At 52.4% G+C, this 17,411-nt stretch overlaps 1 protein-coding gene across 2 annotated transcripts in view; it reads right to left on the bottom strand.

The window, feature by feature from the left end:
* LOC138303550 (ovostatin-like) overlaps positions 1-13,113 on the bottom strand; it is a 131,994-nt gene extending 118,881 nt beyond the window's left edge. For both annotated transcript variants that reach the window (XM_069242791.1, XM_069242792.1), the window contains exons 1-2: positions 12,966-13,113; positions 3,178-3,364 (exon numbers count right to left, since the gene is read on the bottom strand). In XM_069242791.1, the coding sequence (XP_069098892.1) occupies positions 3,178-3,364; positions 12,966-13,042 (264 nt within the window). In that variant the 5' untranslated portion in view covers positions 13,043-13,113. The remainder of the gene's footprint in view (positions 1-3,177; positions 3,365-12,965) is intronic.
* Between the last annotated feature and the right edge of the window lie 4,298 nt (positions 13,114-17,411).

The raw sequence follows: 17,411 nt of genomic DNA, 5'->3' as shown, positions 1-17,411 counted from the left end.
CCCCTAGGGCCAGGGGCCGCATGAACTCTCAATGTGCTAGGGACCACCAGGGCCACCTGAACCCCTAGGGCCAGGGGCCGCATGAACTCTCAATGTGCTAGGGACCACCAGGGCCACCTGAACCCCTAGGGCCAGGGTCGCCTGAACTCCAATGGCTCCAAGCATCTCCAGGGCGTCCTGAACAAAAGGAGGCAGGGGCGGTCAGAAGTCCAAGGGCCGGGCCACTTCATAGGGAAACTAAGTGCTACATAAGTGCCATGACACAGTAACATGCCCAAAAATCCAGGGGTGCAGGATTACAAGAGATGTCTCAAATAAAATGCTCTAACCAGCAGAGAGGGGGAACACAAATGTAAGAGGTCACTGTCAATGTTTCAAAAATCAAGCCACTGCTGGTGCTTGGCATCCCCGTTTCCAGACTGGTTGCCATAGTTACTGTCACATTTAAATAAATAACCAGTGAATTCCAGCATTTGTTTTAAGTTTCTAAGAGTAGTTCTAAAAAGGCGCCCCCTCAGAGCACCAGGAGGTGAGGACTCCTTCCACAGCTCCTCTTCAATAACTGCACTGAGGTGGTTTTCATCTTAACCTGCTTCACTCCTCGCTCCCTGGCACTACCTTCCATCATCCTGTCTCCACTTGTTGGTTTGAAGACCCAAAGCCCATTGTGTGCCATTCTACCCACCCTGGATGCTGCAGACACCTTCTCCAAGTTCGCGACTAACTCCAACCGGCCTCCTGACCACCAGCGAGTGACCCAGAGCTTCATTTGTAAACGAAGAGGCACAGGGGCCTAGAAGGGACGGCTCCTGCACAATGGCGAAGGAGAGTCACTGCCCAGACTAAGCCAGCTGCTGAGGGAGAAGCAGGGCTGGTTCACAGGTGGGGATAAAGGTAAGTAGGACTGGAATCTGTGCACTTAAGTGCACTTGTGTTTGGGCAGCCGTCTTAGACTGTTCAAACAGACATGCACACTTAGGTTTCACCAACCTGACTGTTACACAGCCGGGTTGGAGAAACTGTACAGACTCCCATGCAGTGTCTGAGCCGTGGACCAAGACCGTCATCCCAATCCTGGTGCTGCTCTCATGCTAGGTTTTGCATGAGAGCAGCACCAGGATTGTATGTGGTGTTTGTGCCGGTGTCCCAGGGACTGCTCGGACACCAACACCACGGTTAGGGATCAGGAGCGAGGCACCCGAAGTCGGAAAGTTTTTTTGTTATTATTTTATATTTTTTGTCTCACCCCACCTCCCCCATCTCTGCCCACCCTCCCCTACAGATTTGCAGCAGCCACTGCTGGGGCCTAGTTGGAGCCCAGAAACCTGCGTGCAGTGCTATCAGGGCGCTGGATCTCAGGGCTTCCTATTTACGATACCACCCTGTGCCTCTTTCACCCACCACTAGGCCTTCCCTGCCCGCTGTACTTGTGCAGGTTGTTTTTCGCCCTTTTTCTTCTGTCACAGTTTTTCTGTCTTCCTATTCCTCTCCCCCCCCCCTTTGTGTGTCTCTTACTAGGGGTCAATGTCTTCTGAGAAAAAAGTAACTGCTTGTCCCCCAAAATCAGTGCTGGTGGGCCCCACCTGCCACCACCAGCAGTGGAGTGTGCATTAGCCGGAGTCATTTTAAGTGTTAGCAGCAGCTGTGTGGAGGTGGAACGGTGGGGACGGTGGGCACAAGGGCTGTGGTGGTTTCCTCGTGGACGTGATTCCTGCTAAGTTATGAGGGGAGAGGCCCTGACTGCCTGAGACACCCGACATTTCTACAGAAGTCTCAATCTCAATATATTATATTCCTTATACATATATATCCTGTATATGTAATCATGTAACTATATATGTATCACTTTACTCATACTGCTCAAGAGAAGAAAAAACTCACGCTCTCCAGTGCACTACTGTGTCTCACCCTAGACCTCTCTCAATCTACCCTCCGTCTCCACTCCGACTCACCCCAAACCTCATCATATACTACTATGATCTATACAATACCCTTCCTTGACGCTTCCCTCTATCCATCCTGGCTCACCCCAAACCTCATTCCACTACTATGATCTCCCAAACAACCCTACTAAAGTCTTCCCTCACGTGTCCCTCCTTTCACTCATCCCAAACCTCAGGTTACTGCTATGATCTCCCTAATCCCCATCTACAGACTCTTCCCTCCTCCATCTCTCCATTGACTAATCCCAAGGCTCATTTTACTACGATGAGCTCCCAAATAACACTTTCTAGAGGCTTCTCTCTTCCATCCCTCCATTATCATATTCAGTCCAACTAACAGACTCACATGATTAACTCATAATTCCCTATACTAATCCACCACTAATCCTTTTCAGGTTCCAGAGTAGCTTGCTACTCGCCAAAAAACGCGTCAACGCCTCGTCAGGGGTAGTAGGCACTTTGTAAATACAAATTACAACTTTTTCTGATACCCAATATGGAAGTGGGGGCCACATGTATTCTGGCACCTGACCCAGTCCACCCTGTGCAGTAAAGCGAAGGATCCACAGAGTGAGATGTGGCAGCTGGAGGAGGTGCACATGGACAGACACACAAAGCAAGGAAGGCAGCCATGTGCCTTGTCCACGGGCCACCCCTCGCAGGCTGCTCCAGGATCTCCTGTGTTCAGCCAAGGTGTGCGTAAAGCTTGTGGCATGCGCACCACGCGTAAAGTGGCTTGTGGCATGCGCACCGCGCGTAAAGTGGCCTGTGGCATGCGCACCGCGCGTAAAGTGGCCTGTGGCATGCGCACCGCGCGTAAAGTGGCCTGTGGCATGCGCACCGCGCGTAAAGTGGCCTGTGGCATGCGCACCGCGCGTAAAGTGGCCTGTGGCATGCGCACCGCGCGTAAAGTGGCGCGCAGCAGGCCCTGGACCCGCGGCACGGAACGACTACAGAGGAAGCAGTGCCTGACCTCTGACCCCAGCACACTTACATAAACCTACGCACACTTATAGTAGGGGCTGCAAAGTCCACGGGCCACCCCTCGCAGGCTGCTCCAGGATCTCCTGTGTTCAGCCAAGGTGTGCATAAAGCTTGTGGCATGCGCACCACGCGTAAAGTGGCTTGTGGCATGCGCACCGCGCGTAAAGTGGCGCACAGCAGGCCCTGGACCCGCGGCACCGAGTGGACTACAGAGGAAGCAGTGCCTGACCTCTGATCCCAGCACACTTACATAGACCTGAGCACACTTGAAGTAGGGGCTGCCGGCGGGCACGGTCTCGTTGAGGACAGAGAGGCTGAAGCTGGCGTGGTCCAGGATCACGGTCACCGGAGCGGGTGTCTCGATGTTCCGGATAAACACGCACAACATCTCGCTGGTTTTGGACTTTAGCAGCGCCGGGGCCATGAGCACGAACTGCCTGCAAGGGAGCAAAAGAGGAAAAAGTGTATACTTTCAATCACCAAGAGACAAAATACAAGCGAAGAAAAAAAAATATCCTTCCAAACACCAGCAGTCAAAATACAAAAGGGGAAAAATATATCCTGTCAATCACCAAGGGACAAAATACAAGAGAGAAAAAGAGGAAACATTTATACTTTCAATCACCAACAGTCAAAATATGACTGCAAACGAGGAAAGCAGTCCCCCCCCCCCCCCACACCCTCCCCACCCCCATCCTCAGAGCAATCAGTCGAGGGGCAGAGGGGGTCTGACGTGTGAGAGCCATTGCCCTGCATTTCCTAATGTTACTTGCTTTTTACGACGGGGTTGTAGTTGTGACGTGGTACAGCGCAGACCGAACCCGGTGGCCTCGAGGTGTCTGGGTGGGTTCAGGTGCCCTGTGGGGGTTTATGATTCGCCATCATTGACAGCCTGAGGCTGAAGGCAGCGAGAGAGTCTCATAGCGCCTGCCAGTGGGTCGCAAAGGTAGTCCGACGACATGCCCCTCCAGTCGTTGGCCGCTCTGCAGAGCACTCGGTGAATGGTCACATATGCACCAGTTGTTACTGTGGGGAAGTGGTACCCAGATGTCCAAATATGGACACCACCAAACTTAAAGAAAAGTCAGTGCTTACAGGTGAGCTGGGGGCGCGTGCGAAACGGAGGAGATGAAGGGAAGCATGTGCAGGAAAGAGTGAGAAGACGCTATTATTGAAGAAAAGAGGCCATTTCACACGAACACAAATGGGGATTTTCAGAACTAAGAAGTCAGGAGAAAATTGATGTAATGTCTAACATGCGAGAGGCGTTACAGGGCAGAGGTATGAAAGGGAGTCTCAGACACCCCAAGACCCCCCAAAGCCTCCACATGCCTCAGAAGTGTTTCATTCAGTCTCAAACATTCACTACAAGGCCACTGGCATTACCCCAGGTTTGATACTAACAAGCATTGGCAAAGGAAGCAGGCCTAGGTTTGTTGTGGTTATTTGTCTGTAAGCAATAACAGAAACTTCAGACACCCACCCAAATACTTGCCAAGTGGCATGCTCTGGGTACCACTCATGTTACTGTATATGTTTTAAGCCACGCCCTTAATTACACGTCTCTGAGAAGAGATTCTTAGTATGTGTTCTAGCCACGCCCATTTCGAGTGTGGCTTGTCCAACTTGTCATTCCACTAAAATACACTGGTGAGCTAACCTCTTCCCCAGTTCCTGCTGCTATGGAGAGAATAACAAACCACCGCCTGCTCTTAACCACCTCTCCCACCAGAAGTCAGGGACCCACATTTGGTTTAGGGGTGGTGTCAGGGTGTGGTAACCGGCTCCATTTCATCTAGTGCCTCCCTGGGTGACAGCCCCCCTCCACCACCCACCGAAGGACCTGGATCCAGGGGCCATAGCAGAAACGGCCAATTATAGATTCTTGTAGAGTTTAGGGTGAGATGTCGGACTTGGTTGGGGGTCAGTAAATTTCTAATCCACATGTAAACATTAGCAGATGTTTTCACAACATCTGGATTCCTCAGTGCTAGATATGCCCTTCCAGATACATAACTTAAGGGTCGGCTAAGAAGAGTTTCCCCAAGAGGCAGATACCCTAAGTCAAGACACTCACGACTTCTGGCCAGCTGTGCCAACGTTTCAAGAGTGGTTGTGGGAGGGGGCTTAAGGAGTACACAGGAGGTAAGTTTGCAAGGACAAGACAGATGGATACTCTGGGGTGCAGTGATGTTTAGGGGTAGATGGCACAGGATGTGGACGGATGGGCAGCTCCAGGGGAGGACAGTGCGACGAGGGGTGGGCGTAATTCACGTCATTTGCTGCAGCATGAACACACAAAGTTACACAAGTTTATGCAGAACTACCTGAGAAGCACAACTCAGCATTTACAAGGGTTTTCTTAGCACAGAATGGAGCAGTGAATGCTTTTTGTGCTGCGAACAGTGCTAATCGCAACAGAACAGAAGCAGGCGCTGGTGTTCGCTCAGTTTGTTTGTCTTGTGGTAGGATTTGTGTGTCGGATTACTCACAATTACGCAAACAGGCATCATTTTCAGTAATTTCGTGTCAAGAGTAACATGAAATTGCCAGAATTACGCCAATTACTCCAGTATCATTTAAGCGTCTCGCAGGGGTCGATGGATGTATACCTTCCACGTCAACACAGAGGACTCAAGTGGCAGATCTCAGCAAGGCAAAGAAGGCTAGTGCTGCGTGTGATCCTGAGCAGGGGGACAGGACTCCAGCTGCCTGAGAAGCAGTTCAAAGAGCCCCGCCAGCATACAGGACTGGCAGGTTCCTCCTAACTGTGGGCAAGTCTAGACTCCTGGAGAAGATGCCCTCTGGGAGGGGAGCTCTGCTGATGCTGGGATGCCAAACCGCCCTGACTTTAAGGGCATACAGCTAGGGTTACTCCCTTGATTACGGTTGTTGGTGATTTTTAATAAAAAAATAAAAAATAACAGTTCCCTAAATACGAGCATTCCCAGAGTTGAAATGTTTCAGCTGTGGTGTAAGGCAGGGCGCCTTCTGTGCTGTGAAACCGAAGCCGGGCAGACAGCTACACAAGCCTTCTTGCCAGGGTGCATGCTGTCTGAAAGAAATCTAAGTGTGCGCAACTGGCCAATCTGCAAATGGAAAGGGTGCCTAGAAGCCAGTATAGACTTCATTTGATGGAATCACTTGAGGCGTCCTGATAACACAGATGTAGTGTAATGGAGTTAACAGCTGACATGTTAAGTGCGTAGTTGTTAAGGACATTTGCACTCACAGTCTGGGCATTACTAAAGTCTATATTTTGGAAGCGCTTTGTTTATCTTAAACCTTTTTGAACATTCTGAAGAAGACTATTTTATATGGTGTGTAATGAAAGTTTAAAATAAGGACTCATATTCACAGCGCTTTCTGTCACAGGCCAGGACTTCATAGTGCTACATATACACACACCTCGCAATTCCCCACTTCACCAACCAGGGTTTAATACTGTGGCTCGCTGGTTACACACAGACCTCTGCAGCGCATTAACTAATAAAGGTTTCAGAACATGATAATTAGTGGGAAATGCACTAACACAACTTGCACTTAATTTCCTTCTAAGCAGGGCATTATTATATATTTAGTTACCTGAAGGAGAAAGACGGAAAAAGTTAGAGAATATTTTGTTGTTTTTTTGGTCACACCTTTGAGGCCGCCCCCCACTCACTCCCACCGTGCACAGCATCACAGTTCTCATCCTTATAATTAGGGCTCCCAGTTTTCCATTTTTACTGATTTTAACAGATAAATTAAGACAGAAAACAATAGGTTTCCTGTCTGTATTTATTTTAAAAAATCTGAAAAATACTGAAAATTCAGTTTCTTGTGAGAGACTCAATTCTGTTCTTCATGACTTCCAGGCAAGAACTAGGCAGACAGACAGCAAGGGGAGTTAAAACAGGGTGAGAATTCCTTAAATGCAGGCATGTTCACATGTATTTGCTGTATAATGCTAATATGCGCCTGTGGGTGAAATGTTTTGTAATATGTGGCTGCTTAATTTGCTAAAACGCTCAAAGGCATCCAGGTATGAGTGCACATCTAAGAATGAAATAAATGTGGATCCCTACCATTTTCCGACTCTATTCTTAAAACTCAAAATAAATATGTATAAATACAGACAAAAATGTAAAAAAAATATGCACACACACACAATAAAACTGAGAGCCCTACTTATTACTTATAATGCACTTCCGACACTGGGGCACAGTGGTGGTAGCCGGTAGTGTGTTGTGCAGGAGATCAGTGAATGTGCTGAAATGTGTGCACATGGGCGTAGCTTGGGGGGCGGGGGAGGTGTTGGAACCCCCTAATTAATATATTTTCTAGGAAATAGTTGGGTACAGATGCATTCAGTTGGGTACGGTGAGATGTCTGTCGGATTTCACCAAGAATTTTTACATAAACACAGACAAAGACACTTACTACCTCCCTTTTTGCTTTGAATGCTTCAAAAATGTTGGTTATTTCACTAAATATGGTATTCTCTCTCACTTACTGCTTCTACCATTCCTCTGCCCCTTAAGCCCCCTCAGGAGCCCTGCTTGTCATATAATGTATTTTGATATTATGTGCCAGCCAGATTGTTGGGATATCTGAAGATCACCCCCGCACCCAAATCTTACAAAGATGTGCCCCTGGGTGCGCAACCCCCGTGTCACAGAGTGAGCCTCAGCACGTGGTGGGAGGAGACCTGGAGATGTGGGGCAGGCTGACCGCAAGGATGGAAGCACTTGGAAGGATGAAGAGCCGAGACCCTGGGTGTGCAACCACACGTCACAGAGTGAGCCTCAGCACGTGGTGGGAGGAGACCTGGAGATGTGGGGCAGGCTGACCGCAAGGATGGAAGCACTTGGAAGGATGAAGAGCCGAGACCCTGGATGCGCAACCCCCGTGTCACAGAGTGAGCCTCAGCACGTGGTGGGAGGAGACCTGGAGATGTGGGGCAGGCTGACCGCAAGGATGGAAGCACTTGGAAGGATGAAGAGCCGAAACCCTGGGTGTGCAACCCCCGTGTCACAGAGTGAGCCTCAGCACGTGGCGGGAGGAGACCTGGAGATGTGGGGCAGGCTGACCGCAAGGATGGAAGCACTTGGAAGGATGAAGAGCCGAGACCCTGGGTGTGCAACCCCCGTGTCACAGAGTGAGCCTCAGCACGTGGCGGGAGGAGACCTGGAGATGTGGGGCAGGCTGACCGCAAGGATGGAAGCACTTGGAAGGATGAAGAGCCGAGACCCGGGGTGTGCAACCCCCGTGTCACAGAGTGAGCCTCAGCACGTGGCGGGAGGAGACCTGGAGATGTGGGGCAGGCTGACCGCAAGGATGGAAGCACTTGGAAGGATGAAGAGCCGAGACCCGGGGTGTGCAACCCCCGTGTCACAGAGTGAGCCTCAGCACGTGGCGGGAGGAGACCTGGAGATGTGGGGCAGGCTGACCGCAAGGATGGAAGCACTTGGAAGGATGAAGAGCCGAGACCCGGGGTGTGCAACCCCCGTGTCACAGAGTGAGCCTCAGCACGTGGCGGGAGGAGACCTGGAGATGTGGGGCAGGCTGACCGCAAGGATGGAAGCACTTGGAAGGATGAAGAGCCGAGACCCGGGGTGTGCAACCCCCGTGTCACAGAGTGAGCCTCAGCACGTGGCGGGAGGAGACCTGGAGATGTGGGGCAGGCTGACCGCAAGGATGGAAGCACTTGGAAGGATGAAGAGCCGAGACCCGGGGTGTGCAACCCCCGTGTCACAGAGTGAGCCTCAGCACGTGGCGGGAGGAGACCTGGAGATGTGGGGCAGGCTGACCGCAAGGATGGAAGCACTTGGAAGGATGAAGAGCCGAGACCCTGGGTGTGCAACCCCCGTGTCACAGAGTGAGCCTCAGCACGTGGCGGGAGGAGACCTGGAGATGTGGGGCAGGCTGACCGCAAGGATGGAAGCACTTGGAAGGATGAAGAGCCGAGACCCTGGGTGTGCAACCCCCGTGTCACAGAGTGAGCCTCAGCACGTGGTGGGAGAAGACCTGGAGATGTGGGGCTGGCAGTGTGGAGTAAGGCATCCGGTGTCTTGGACAGAGCACGGTGTGTGGAAAAGGTGGCCGGAGAGTGACCGAAGGCAAAGCACAGAGCAGCATCTTGGGGTGTTTTCCAATGAGGACCCCGTGTGATCTGAGACACATCCGTCCACTTGTGGCATGTTACACAACAGCCCTTCCCATGCTGGGGTCCGAGTCCACAATTACAGAAGGCAGACTGCAACCAGGGAAATGAAACTGCGGCCTTTGGGGTAGGTTAGGATGGTGCCAGGGGCAGAAACGGGGTTTGGGGGGCCCTTTAAGGGCAGCCCCATTCAGTCTAGTGACAAGGGCCCCCTCCTCACACTGCAGGGCGAGCCCATTATTTTAACTTAAGGTACTGGTTTGTGCTATAGAAACATATATATACACATACACACACACGTGACGTGGGGCCACTAGCCATCTGTGCTAAAGAGCTTCAAACTGCCCCCCACCCCAGAAGCAAAGAGCAGTGAAGTCCCCCATAAATCTGGGTGGGGCTTGGTAACAGCTCTGCACTGCTGAGGCAGCAGGTCAGGGTTGATGTACATTGGCAGATCAGTGCAAGACGGAGTACTAGAGTCATCAGTGGGTGAATGCAGGTATTGCTGCTGTGACGCTGGGCCTGGTTACAGGTTCCAGAGCATTGACAGGGTGCAAACTGCGCAGTTTATTAACATCACCATGCAGTAACACCACACCACTACCTTGCAATTATGATAAGGGCCTCTGGGATTGTGCGACAGGAGAGGAGCAAATTATGCGGTATCGTTGAGTAAATTATGCGACAAGAAAAGGAAAGTTATGCAGCACATTTTGTAGAAGCATTAGTTCATTATTTGGTCATTTTCAAACATGGTAACCTGTCTGGGTATTGGTTTCGAATCGTAAGTGCCAGTTTAAATACCGAAATATAGCAATAAGCAACAGAAGGGTGACCAGTCCAGCCTTGCAAAGGACTTCCTGCTGTGCGACAACACGTCACTGCATTTCAGTAACTTTTGAAATAGAAACATTTTTTTTTGTTTGTTTTGTTAAAATCTGCAGTTTATGTTTCAGATCATGGATTACGTGGCAAATGCATATATGATAATATCGCCACAGCCGCACAACCACATAATTCCAGTGGTCCTGACGATGCGTTATTCTGGCTAGAATGGGAAATAACCGTGCAGAACGCTCCACTTCCCCTTGTTTGGAGGGGTTAACAGGAAGTTGGGATAGACTTGAGCGGTGTGTTGGGTGCATGGAGAGGGGCGTGCCCTGGCACGGGAGAGTGTTGCCACATACAAGCTCTGGCAGGGAAGCAGATCAAGGCCCGGCTGCTCTTAGAGTCACAGCCACAAGCGCTTTCCTCTGCAGCTGTTCCGGCTGGTAAGGTCAGGTCCGGTGTCCACGCACCCGGAGCCCTGGAGCCCTGGCCCACCTGTGATCCGGAGCTGCACCAGCTGGAAGTGCATGAGAGGTCTGTGGGGTGAACACCTGGTGCCAGATGGAGGACAGGGTTCACCCATTGTGTGCCATGCTTTAGTACATATGGCCCTATGCGAGGGCTGAGCTGTAGCCCAGGGCCACTGGAATTCTGCAGAAAATGCCACAGCATTAAATAGCTGTGGATTGGTCGCATTTGCCGCATAATTCATCCTCTGCTGCATAAACTACAGATTTGAACAAAAAAAACAAAAATGTCTAGCTCAAATGGATGAAAAGTTATTAACAACATGGCGACCAGAGCTCCCGGGCGTGGAAGGCCCTCCACAAGAGGTGCTCTACCATCTTTCATTTGCTTACGGAAGTCTTTGTGCTTAAACAGGTATGGCCGTGAAACATTTCCCCAGACAGTGTTACCATGTGAAAAAAATACAAAATAATGAAGTAATACTGTCTCAAATTGTGCTGCATTGCACCGCATAAATTTACATTTACTGCCACAATAATTTAGTCAATCCTGCCGCACAATTTGAACTTTCACTGCAGCTACTTCCAGTGGACCTGGTGTTGACCCAAGAGCTGAAAGAGCATTTCATGCCGTCGGTCAGGACTGAGGTGCACTGATGGAACTGTGTGCAGTGGTTAGCAGTGACCAAGGCGCACTGACGAGCTGTGAGCACTGGTCAGGACTGAGGTGCACTGATGGAGCTGCGTGCAGTACTGAGCAGTGGCCAAGGCGCACTGACGGGCTGTGTGCAGCTGTGAGCACTGGTCAGGACTGAGATGCACTGATGGAGCTGTGTACAGTGGGGAGCACTGGTCAGGGCTGAGGTGCACTGAAGGAGCTGTGTGCGGTGGGGAGCACTGGTCAGGGCTGAGGTGCATTGATGGAACTGTGTGCAGTACTGAGCAGTGGCCAAGGCGCACTGACGGGCTGTGTGCGGTGGTGAGCACTGGTCAGGAATGAGGTGGCTCAGTAGAGCTGTGTACAGTGGTGAGCACTGGTCAGGGCTGAGGTGGCTCAGTAGAGCTGTGTGCAGCTGTGAGCACTGGTCAAAGCTGAGGTGCACTGAAGGAGCTGTGTGCGGTGGTGAGCACTGGTCAGGGCTGAGGTGCACTGAAGGAGCTGTGTGCGGTGGTGAGCACTGGTCAAAGCTGAGGTGCACTGACGGAGCTGTGTGCGGCGGTGAGCACTGGTCAGGAATGTGGTGCACTGATGGAGCTGTGTGCAGCGGTGAGCACTGGTCAGGGCTGAAGTGCACTGAAGGAGCTGTGTGCAGTGGTGAGCACTGGTCAGGGCTGAAGTGCACTGAAGGAGCTGTGTGCAGTGGTGGGCACTGGTCAGGAATGAGGTGGCTCAGTAGAGCTGTGTGCAGCGGTGAGCACTGGTCAGGGCTGAGGTGCACTGATGGAGCTGTGTACAGTGGTGAGCACTGGTCAGGGCTGAAGTGCACTGATGGAGCTGTGTGCAGTGGTGGGCACTGGTCAGGACTGAGATGCACTGATGGAGCTGTGTACAGTGGGGAGCACTGGTCAGGGCTGAGGTGCACTGAAGGAGCTGTGTGCGGTGGGGAGCACTGGTCAGGGCTGAGGTGCATTGATGGAACTGTGTGCAGTACTGAGCAGTGGCCAAGGCGCACTGACGGGCTGTGTGCGGTGGTGAGCACTGGTCAGGAATGAGGTGGCTCAGTAGAGCTGTGTACAGTGGTGAGCACTGGTCAGGGCTGAGGTGGCTCAGTAGAGCTGTGTGCAGCTGTGAGCACTGGTCAAAGCTGAGGTGCACTGAAGGAGCTGTGTGCGGTGGTGAGCACTGGTCAGGGCTGAGGTGCACTGAAGGAGCTGTGTGCGGTGGTGAGCACTGGTCAAAGCTGAGGTGCACTGACGGAGCTGTGTGCAGCGGTGAGCACTGGTCAGGAATGAGGTGCACTGATGGAGCTGTGTGCAGCGGTGAGCACTGGTCAGGAATGAGGTGCACTGATGGAGCTGTGTGCAGCGGTGAGCACTGGTCGGAGCTGTGTGCAGTGGTGAGCACTGGTCAGGGCTGAAGTGCACTGAAGGAGCTGTGTGCAGTGGGGGGCACTGGTCAGGAATGAGGTGGCTCAGTAGAGCTGTGTGCAGCGGTGAGCACTGGTCAGGGCTGAGGTGCACTGATGGAGCTGTGTACAGTGGTGAGCACTGGTCAGGGCTGAAGTGCACTGATGGAGCTGTGTGCAGTGGTGGGCACTGGTCAGGAATGAGGTGGCTCAGTAGAGCGGTGTGCAGCGGTGAGCACTGGTCAGGGCTGAGGTGCACTGATGGAGCTGTGTACAGTGGTGAGCACTGGTCAGGGCTGAAGTGCACTGAAGGAGCTGTGTGCAGTGGTGGGCACTGGTCAGGGCTGAGGTGCACTGAAGCAGCTGTGTGCGGTGCTGAGCACTGGTGAAGGCTGAGGCGCACTGACTGAACTCCCCCCTACAATTAGACAGGCTATCTCAGTACCAGGAGTGGGGGGGGGGGGGGGTGCAGTGAGGAGAGTGAGTGAGTGAGTGAGTGAGAGAGAGAGAGAGAGAGAGAGGGATGACTTACATGTCCGAGGAGTCCTCCTGGGCGGCAGCGGGCTGGAGCAGCAGGAGCCCCGCACAGCACAGGGCGAGAGTCCACATGATAGAGCCGGAGGTAGCGCCCTGACACCCGCACTGATCTCCTCCGGAGTGCTGTGAGCCTCTGCCGCCCTGGCCCGGCCTTTATGGCTTCCGTGAGGAGGGAGTGTCCGGGGCCAGGCCTGGGAGGGACCAGGACCGGCCTCCTACCTTCCCACCCCCGGGGAGGGGCGGTTCAACGCTCCCTGCTGACACCTGCGGTCACTGCAGGACCGTCCCGGCCTCCTTCTACCTTCCCACCCCCCGGGGAGGGGCGGTTCAACGCTCGCTGCTGACACCTGCGGTCACTGCAGGACCGTTCCTGCCCCCCCTGCACCTTCCCACCCCCGGGGAGGGGCGGTTCAACGCTCTCTGCTGACACCTGCGGTCACTGCAGGACCGTCCCGGCCTCCTCCTACCTTCCCACCTCCCGGGGAGGGGCGGTTCAACGCTCGCTGCTGACACCTGCGGTCACTGCAGGACCAGCCCTCGGAGGTATTGACAGCCCTGGGGCTTGATACACTTCAAGCACCTGCTTCTGGTGGGTTCCGGATGGCCCCTGCCACCAGGATGCTGTGCCGAGTAATAGATGTTTGTTTACCGGCACTGTGCATGCTGGGAGTTGTGGTTCTGCGCACTTCGGATGGACTAATTGAAGTAAGGGACCTGGAAGCACTGAAAGAAAAGCCCGGGGTTGGGGCTCCCCGCCTGGGCGACATGAAGGTTCCTGGTACCTTATTGGGGCCGCTTTTCAGCAAACAGGCTCTTCTTTTGTTGGGGGTGGGGGAAGTGTGCATGTATATATGTAAGTATATATATATATATATATATGTGTGTGTGTCTTTGTATGCCTATGTGTATGCATATATATGTGTGTGTCTTTGTGTGCCTGTGTGTATGTATATATATGTGTGTGTGTCTTCGTGTGCCTATGTGTATGTATATATATGTGTGTGTGTCTTTGTGTGCCTGTGTGTATGCATGTGTCTTTGTATATATATATATGTGTGTGTGTGCATGTACAGATGTGTGGTGTGCGTGTGAGAGTCTCGGTGTGTGTGTGTGTGTGTGTGTGTGTGTGTGTGTGTGTCAGATCTAACCTTGCTCGCATCAGTCCACCGCCCCCGAGTGTGACAACGCGCCTCGGAGGGGCGTTGCGCAGCCCGCCCCCGCACCTCCCCCCGGTGGCGAGGCTCCGCCGCTGGCAGGGTGTACCCAGCACTGCTTGCTGCCCCGTGGTGCCCTGTGATGGGCTTGCAGTCACACTCTGCAGCCTTAAGGTCACAATCCGTGTTCACTCTTGTACCCAGTAATGGCCCGGTCCTCCCCATGAGCTCCATCTTTCATCAATGGGGGGGGGGGGAGGGGGGGCAGGTGGATGCCTGCAGATGCCCCACATAGAGGCACCATCAGGGATGCCTCGGCCGTGCCACGTTCCCCAGGTCCATGCATGCTGCTCCAGCACAGGTCTTTCTTTGAATTCTGGAATTGTAGGCGTGTTTACTTCATTATAAAACAGGACTACAAGTCCCAGAATTCAAAGGAAAAAAACTGGCCTGGCGCCTCACGTCCTGCATGAACAGCCTCCCTCTTTGTGACCTCCCCTCTGCCGGGCCAAGCAATGCAGTCCCGTGAATTTCATAAGGTGACCTGGTGGCTCGTATTTATCTGTTGAGTCCGGGGCCTGAGGGCTGGAGTTCATTCCCACCCTCATAGGCGCTGGAAGTAGGGATGGAGCACCCTCTGCCGTGGTGAAGGAGCGTCACCCGCTGCTGAAAGCAGAAAAATAAAGTGATAATAAAAGCATTTTATTATCAGTTTTATTTTTCCTCTTTGTTAGGGCGGGGCTGGTATCCTTTGTAGAGTGACATTAGCAACACAAAAGGATGATGGACGGAGTGCTGACAATGCAAACACTCACCCCCAGTCACAGATCTGGGTTTAATCCATTGTTATTTTGCTGCCCATGCCATTCCAGTTTGGACCCAGCCATATGCAAATCAGTCTTGACCCTGTTCCCCATGGGAACAGTCCAGCCCGAACTGCCAGGCCAGGTCTTCCCTGGACTGGAAACAAGCATCCTGGGACCGGTTTCGGGGTTTCACCCCTCATCAGCCAGGCTAGCTTGGATCCAGTGGCATGGGAAGCACGGGACCCACTTCTGGGCATACCCTGCCCACTTAGGGTGACATTAGCAACACAAAAGGATGATGGACGGAGTGCTGACAATGCAAACACTCACCCCCTTTGTAGAGTGGTATGTGCACCTCTCAGTGCGCATGTCAGTTTGGCCGTACGTCTGAGGCCGGCCAAACTGACATGCGCACTTAGAACTCTCCACCCGGCTGTGTGACCAAGCGTAGTCTCCCACTCCCTCCCTGAGCGGCATTTGAGCCCGCTCAGGCCACTCCTGGCGCTTCTCTCATGCTGGCAACAGCATGAGAGAAGCGTTGGGATTGGGTGGGAGGGGAGGAAGAAGAGAAGATTTACCGAGCCAGCGGGCGTGGTGGGACACCGAGGTGACAGGTACGTTTTTTTGAAGTGTGATGGAAGCAAAGATTTTTAATAGGATCGAAACAAATCAACACACTGTACTTAGTCATGTGCAAACGATAACCCGATTTCTACACATTGTCCTCGGTTCGCTGTAAATTTATCAGTAAAGCTGCAGGTCTCTGAAAATTTAGTGCCAGTTCAATGGGAAATGTGCTGTCTTTGAATGACAATGCACTGCCACACCGGGCTGCGTTCATGTGTTTGTGACTGTGTGCTCCTAAATGCACCACCGGCTACTCCCCACACCCTCACCACTCTCCCGCTGAATGGGCGTGAATCTATTGCGACACTTGTTCTTTGTGTGATAATTGGATTTTCACAATCTGCATGAGTTCACTGATGGCAGCACCCCACATAGTGGACTAGATATCCTTCACATTTGTGAAGGTATAACCGGCCCACCATACTCTAGATCTGGCCCTCAGTTCTAGACAAACCTATCTTTAGAGCCCTCTTAACATCCAAAGAATGTGCCCTTCCTCCTCTACTGAAGACAGAAAGGATCATACAGGGCAGCACGGCATCCTGGCTACAGTGATACTCTGAAGGAACCTGGTGTGAGAAAGTAGCCTCTCTCTAGCATGGTCACCCCCACTTTTGGCCTGTTTGTGAGTGTGTCAGTGTGTTTTTACTGTGTCACTGGGATCCTGCTAGCCAGGACCTCAGTGCTCATAGTTTGTGGCCTGAATGTGTATACCTGTGTAGGGACTAATTGTGTCACTGAGGCTCTGCTAACCTCAGTGGTCATGCTCTCTCTGCTTTTAAATTTGTCACTGTAGGCCAGTGACTTCATTTACCAATTTCAATTGGCACACTGGACCCCCTTATAAGTCCTTAGTATATGGTGCCTAGGTACCCAGGGCATTGGGGTTCCAGGAGCTCAATTTGGGCTGCAGCATTTCTTTTGCCACCCATAGGAGCTCAGACAATTCTTACACAGGACTGCCATTGCAGCCTGCGTGAAATAGTGCACACACTATTTCACAGCCATTTTCACTGCACTTAAGTAACTTATAAGTCATCTATATGTCTAACCTTCACTTGCTGAAGGTTAGGTGCAAAGTTATTAAGTGTGAGGGCACCTTTGCACTAGCAAAGGTGCCCCCACATTGTTCAGGGCAATTTCCCGGGACTTTGTGAGTGCGGGGACACCATTACACACGTGCACTACATATAGGTAAATACCTATATGTAGCTTCATAATGGTAACTCCGAATATGGCCATGTAACATGTCTAAGATCATGGACTTGTCCCCCCCATACCAAATCTGGTATTGGGGAGCCAATTCCATGCATCCTGGGGGCTCCGCCGCGGACCCCCAGTACTGCCAAACCAGCTCTCTGAGGCTTGCACTGCAGCTACAGCTGCTGCCACCTCACAGACAGGGTTCTGCCCTCCTGGGATCTGGGCGGCCCAGTCCCAGGAAGGCAGAACAAAGCATTTCCTCTGAGAGCAGGGTGTTACACCCTTTCCCTTTGGAAATATGTGTTACAGGCTGGGGAGGGGTAGCCTCCCCCATCCTCTGGAAATTATTTCAAGGGCACAGATGGTGCCCTCCTTGCATAAGCCAGTCTACACCGATTCAGGGACCCCCAGTCCCTGCTCTGGCACGGAAATGGACAAAGTAAAGGAGAGTGACCACTCCCCTGTCCATCACCACCCCAGGAGTGGTGCCCAGAGCTCCTCCAGTGTGTCTCAGACCTCTGCCATCTTGTTTCCAGAGGTGTGGGGACACTCTGGAGGCCTCTGAGTGGCCAGTGCCAGTAGGTGACGTCAGAGACCCCGCCTGATAGGTGCATACCTGACTAGGTGGCCAATCCTCCTTTCAGGGCTATT

Source organism: Pleurodeles waltl, chromosome 7 (genome assembly GCF_031143425.1).
Source record: "Pleurodeles waltl isolate 20211129_DDA chromosome 7, aPleWal1.hap1.20221129, whole genome shotgun sequence".
In the NCBI taxonomy this organism is placed as follows: Eukaryota; Metazoa; Chordata; class Amphibia; order Caudata; family Salamandridae; genus Pleurodeles; species Pleurodeles waltl.
Note: the sequence above shows the minus strand (reverse complement) of the source record. Positions and strands in the feature narration are given on the sequence as shown.